General features: G+C 38.1%; 1 protein-coding gene across 1 annotated transcript in view; it reads right to left on the bottom strand.

Moving 5' to 3' along the window:
- SUCLA2 (succinate-CoA ligase ADP-forming beta subunit) overlaps positions 1 to 6,269 on the bottom strand; it is a 47,335-nt gene that overhangs the window by 11,749 nt on the left and 29,317 nt on the right. The window contains exons 5-6 of the mRNA XM_029936741.1: positions 3,579 to 3,707; positions 1,114 to 1,252 (exon numbers count right to left, since the gene is read on the bottom strand). Of these exons, the coding sequence (XP_029792601.1) occupies positions 1,114 to 1,252; positions 3,579 to 3,707 (268 nt within the window). The remainder of the gene's footprint in view (positions 1 to 1,113; positions 1,253 to 3,578; positions 3,708 to 6,269) is intronic.

Genomic DNA, 6,269 nt, shown 5'->3' on the forward strand with positions numbered 1-6,269 from the left:
TGGTTTTTAAGAGAATAAAGACATTCTCTCAGCAACAGAATATGGCTGTAGAATTTCACAGCTGAAAGTAATTCAGGAGTTTTGCTTTCAATGTTATTATTACATAAATAAATAAATAAAAACTTTTACACAAATAATTCTCCTTCACTGAACATTTCATTTTGAAAATGTGCAGCAGCCTTTACTATTGAAAAAAATCTCATTTTTTAGTTTTATAAACTATCTCTATGAGCACCATAGAATTTACTCATTCTTCTTTATACAATCATACAAACAAGCTAAAAATTAATTTCTACAATAAATAATGTAACTAATTATACATATACAAGTGAAAGATGATCTATAAATGCTTAACAGATTCAAATGTCCAAAGTGACTTGAAACAAAATCAAGTAATATAGTTAATATAAAGTAGCAAGAAAAATTTAGGCTACAATAATGCAACTTATATTTTTTAAATGGCTATACATGGAAGGTGTGATCATTCAGAATCTGATTTACCTTTAAATATATGCAAAATTAAAGGTGTCAGAGTGACAGGCTAATCTTACTTCTCTGTTGGATAAAAATATTAAAAGGAATCAAGTACCAGAGTCTACCCTTTGTATAGTAAAGATCCATGACAACGCTAAAGACTGAAACTTGTGGGAGACTAAGATGGCTAATTCCTCAAAACTACTGCCATTTACTCACTACCATGCTGATTACTCTAATCAGCACTGCCCAAAAGAACTTTCTGCAATGATGGCAATATTCTATATGTCTGCTATCTAATATGATAACCACATGTGCTACTGAGCAGTTGAAATGTAATTAGTTCGGCTAAGTGATATTTTAATCATATATCATTTTAATTAATTTTAATTGCCACATGTGGCTGGTAGCCTCCATACTGAATAGTGCAGCTTAAACCACCCTGTGTGTACATAAGTGTATATTTTAGGTGTTTTTTTAAGAGGTACTTATCTTTAATATTTGTTCACATTCAATTTATTATAAAATAAGTGTCTACATAGGAATGAGTTCACTTCCTTATGAATTCAACTTCCTTACTGAAGCATACATTTGTGGATAAATACATAATCAGTGTTAAAAAAAAAAAGATAACCTTACCAGCTCCATCTGAATCTTCTACCATCGGATTTATTTCTACCATAGTTGCATCATATTTCAGGAAAAGGTTGTAAAGTTTGATCATATTTTCTGCTGCAGAATCCACAATATTAGGTGGAAATCCCATCTTCTGTGCAAGCTGAAATCAATTTGTCTCTTGATTAGCAGCATGTTGTATATGTCCAATCAACATTAAATTATTGTAAATAAAAAACCTTATAGCTTATCATTTAAATAAGCAGGAATCATTTGTAGTCAAACATGAACGACTGAAATAGCAGCTACTACTACTAAATGGTTCAGCAAAACTTTTGATTCAAAATTCTCACAAGACAAGTAGTACGGCCATTTTACAAATGAGAAAGAGATTCAGAGAAGTCAAGTTCTGCCTAGATTCCAGTCCCAGTGTTTATTCCATTGCCTCAACATTGCCTCTAAGCCATATAGCAACTCTAAACTGAAAGAGGCTTATATTTTATTAAAAGACATATAAAAGGTGGACTGAAAATCCCCATGGTCCAAATGATAGCAAAAATATTAAATCATTTGATTTTACCTTTTAAGTAATTTATAAAGAGTGCCTACCAAGCAATTAGGACACATTCTGTCAAACCAGTCTGCCATTCATTTAAAAATCTACAGAGTATCTAATATGAGATTGGCCCAAAAGATACAGGTACATAAGCTTCTGTTCTAATAGAGGAGTTTGCAGTCTTGAGCAGAGATTCCTAACTATACACCTGAAGAGCTTTTTTAAAAACATACATACAAGCTCCCAACCTAGAAGTTCTGGCTCACAAGTCCGACAGTGTATCAAGCCATTCATAATTTTTTTAAGTTCCATAAGCAATTCTGAGTCACTGATATAGAAGCTCCCTATCTGGATGTTTATTCTAACTGCTGCCATTGCTCAAAAACACTAACAAGGAGGTTTTCCTCTTTTCTAACCCCTATTTAAGGCATTTGAATTTTAACTGCAGAAAATTCTTAAATTCTTTAAGATGATTTTTACAAAAAGTAAAAAATAAAGAGAATAATCAGCCTAAGAAATGTTAGTTTCAGTTAAGACTTATTTCATATAAAGAATAATAAATGAGGGACAAATTAAATATTACTTCATTAAGAAGGATTTTCACTAGGTTATAATCCACCATTTTAGATCTAAACATTTGAGAACTGCAGCAGAATTCTGATCAACCCAGAAAGACATTAATTGGCCAAACACTGTGCTAGGCAGTATTTCTGCTCTTGACTCAAAAAACTCTAATCTTAGTAGATTATTCCTTCAAGTGTTCTTAGAAATCAAGTATTCTTTCTCATCTAAATTTAACTGTCCAGCCATCACCCTCACATAACTACCTAATGAATCATGTCTCTGTTTCCTTTAAACATTTATACACCATTCTCTTGCTTAAACGACTTTACTAGGGTAATTTCACTATCTCCTTAAACTTTTGTGCTAGTCAAAAATTTCTGCTCTACTGTACTTCAATATTGTAAACTTATTTTGACAGTTTCTCACTAAAACATGCTAATTTCATTCAAACTTTAACATTCAAGCTTTTCTTTTAAGATGGATCACTTATTTTTCATATCCAAACTAAACAATTTAATTTAATAGCAGTATCACCAACCTTATCAATCAACTCTCACAGGCTAGGGTATTAAACTTCATGGGTGGGTTTTTTGGAGGCAGTGGTCGATAGAAATGGAGGAAGAAGCACACAAAAAAAGACAGTATAGAAAAATAGTTAAATTGTAGGCAAAATTTATTCTTTATGTGCAGACACTAAAAGCCCATAGTTTTCATCAGATTCTCAAAAGTATCCATCAACCACTTCCCTCCAAAAAAATCACTGATCATAGGGATATATAAGACAGCGTCCCTACCATTCCATATAATTTATAGGAAATAAAGGGGAGATTGGAACATAAAATGCTACCATGGGTATGTAAAATCCAGACTATGATAAACAATAAAGCATAATCACCCCAGTTTCATCAACAAACAAAAGAAGGATAAAGGGAGTGAGGGAAAGAAAACCTACAAATTACAAAAAGATATATGAGACAATAACCAATAGCAATGTAAGACCTTAGATGGATCCAAACTCAGACAAATTATAAAAGCAAAAGAAAAAAAAGAAAAACCTGAGACAAGGGAATTTGAATGATTGTAGGGAATTATTAATTTTACTAGGTATGACAATGGTACAGGGGTTAATTAAAATAATCCTAACCCTTTAAAGACAGATATTAGAATATTTATAGAAAATATAAAGGAAAATATTGTAGATACTTCTAAAAGCTTCTATTTCAAACAAGATATTAACATACATTGACACTAAAAAATTTTTTTAAGTTTTGTCAATCACTTCACTTATACAAAGTTAATTCTCTTTCTTTTTTTAAGTATTACAATTATCCAATAAAGCTAGATAGAAATTTTTAAGAATAAAACATACCCGGACAGCTTGCTCCTTTTTGATGCCTTCTACAATATCAATAGGTTCTTTAACTATGGCTTCAGGAGTCTCAGCAGCCACATCTTCAATGTTGACACCACCCTGAGAACTTCCTATTAATACAGGACCCTAGCAAGAGAGGAAACAGCCGAAACACCTAGATTTTATTTTGGACCCTTCAATAAAATTTTAAAACCTATTTACGCACACTATCAAACTTATGTATCTATCATTCCCCCCTCCTATCTTTAAGCTTCCTTGAGGATTTATTCTTTACACCCCCTGCACAGTACCCCTTTATAAATGTTCAACTGAAATACTGGAAAATAAGTGGAAAAGTAGAGGAAGATAATAGCTTACCTATGAGACAAAAAGATGAAAAATAGATACAAAACTTATACCAAATTAAGTTAATATAAATATGTACATATAAAATATAACCTACACATTTTCCCTGAGAACTGAAGGACAACTAGTGTTTAAAGGATATTTTAAAAAATAATTTTAAAAGGTACTAATAGGCTCACTCCGTGTGGATCCAGTGTGTTGTTGAAGTCTGTGAGCCCGAGTTTAGGCTGGCCGGGCCTAAATTCATAATAAAGCCCTTTGCTTTTGCACGCGTGCTTCGGTCTCCCAGGTAATCTCTGGTTTTTGGAGGCAATATTAAAATCTGGCCATAACATATGGGGGCTCTCCTGGGATATCCCCCCTCAGAGCTCCTGGGACCCTGACACGTTGGGCCTAATCGCTGGCTGGTGAGTGCACTCATTTTCTTGTCAGTCTGTGTCTAAGTCTTTCTTGTTTGTCTGGTCAGTTCTTTGTGTGCGCAGGGCCTAGGTGGGAGGTGGCCGAAAAGACCTCAGTGGGGTCCCAAGGGGGCGAGGCAGACGCGCCGTGGAAGCTCGGGACCGTGGGTGCCAAGAGACATCTCGGACCCACTCTGAATTCGGTGAGTGGGCTGTAGGACCCCACCAGGAGGCCGGAGAGCCGGCTCACCCGTCTGAAATAGGTGAGTGGGGTCTAGGACCCCACCGGGAGGCCAGAGAGCCAGCTCACCTGTCTGAAGTAGGTGAGTGGGGTCTAGGACCCCACCGGGAGGCCGGAGAGCCGGCTCACCTGTCTGAAGTAGGTGAGTGGGGTCTAGGACCCCACCGGGAGGCCAGAGAGCCGGCTCACCTGTCTGAAGTAGGTGAGTGGGGTCTAGGATCCCACCGGGAGGCCAGAGAGGCCGGAGAGCTGGTTCGCCTGCAGGGGGTTTCGCTGGTGGCAGCAGCGAGACTCCATTAGGTCTCTGTGCGTTTGTCTAAGTCCTCCTCGGGAGGGAGGCAAAGTGTGAGTCCTCACCGGGACAAAGGCAAAGTGTAATTATCTGTTTGCTGTGCATCTAAGTGTAATTTTGATTGTGACTCTGACTGACGAGGACATGGAACAATCTACTTCAAACCCCTAGATCTTTTTTTGCAGGAACAAATGGCTGACCTTCAACATTGGAAGGCCAGAAGATGCAACCTTCCATCTCCTTGCCCTGGTTAAAATGTTTTCTTTCTCCTAGGATACTAGCGGCAAAAATTACTGCCGCAGGAGAAACCAAAAGTATTGAAGCTCTTCAGTAACATTTCTGGCTTCCCCTCGCATTCTTTGTTTCTGCACCTACTTGGGTGTGATATGCCTCATTGTCTCCTCCCAGCCTCAGGGGCTAAGAGAAAAGGCACTCCCAAGGATATCTGGTTTTGGGAGCTGGGAAGGCACTCTTGTCTTTTCTGCCACCCTGAAAATGGCGCCAGTAATCTGTAAAAGTCACTTGTTAGAACCTCTAGAAATAAGCTAGTTTATCATTTGAATTTTAAATGCACATGTGCTTTTGTCTGGGGTATTAAGTGGAAGTCTGGAGTCATGATTTCCGCCCCAAGGCCACACCAAGATGTCGGTAGGCCCTTTAGTAAATCTGTAAACACCTGTTTTGTGGCCACTTCTGTACTTGTTTGTCCAGTTGTTATTGTCATTGTTTTTGGTCTTGTCTGGAAAGCCTATGGGAGGGAATGTAGTAACCTCTGGTGTGTGAGTGTAAATGTGCAGCTCGGTCTGGCTCACCTGCTGAGTTCGAGTCTGTGGCTCCACGGGTGACCACCCTTAAGATCCCGAAAAGCCCACGGGACTGTGCAGAGAAGAAGACCTTATTGGTCTGGCTGAGATAAAATCATACTGAAGGGGACACTGACTCTCTGTGTTCCTCTGCCTTGTAGAAGTGAGGGCTTCTCCCTCATTTCCCAGGTTAACAGCTAAAAGTTTAAAACTGGAAACTCTCCTTCTCTGCCCCCCTTGCTCTCCCTTCCCCCATTCTTCTGTACCCCCTGGGTGGGGAACTGACTCAGGCCATTAAAGGGTAGCCCCACCTTCCTGAGCTCCCTGAATACTCTAGAGGAGATTTAGCCCACATCCATTGGTGGGGAGAGGGCAATCTGCATAAATTGCCAAGGGCAACAGGTTCCCCTCCCTCCACCTTAGGTGAGAGGAAACAAAAGACCACAGAAGTCAGGTTTTTGCATCAAATTTCCAGGTCAAAATTAACTAGGGAACAAAGTATCTCATATGGCTCATTCAGTGTTTGAATGAATCTAAGTCTGTTGGTTTGCTACAGTTCAAATAAGTTCCTGTTACATAATAGTTAATTTGGTCTGTCTCAGTTTTCAC

Source organism: Suricata suricatta, chromosome 4, assembly GCF_006229205.1.
Source record: "Suricata suricatta isolate VVHF042 chromosome 4, meerkat_22Aug2017_6uvM2_HiC, whole genome shotgun sequence".
NCBI classification, from domain to species: Eukaryota; Metazoa; Chordata; class Mammalia; order Carnivora; family Herpestidae; genus Suricata; species Suricata suricatta.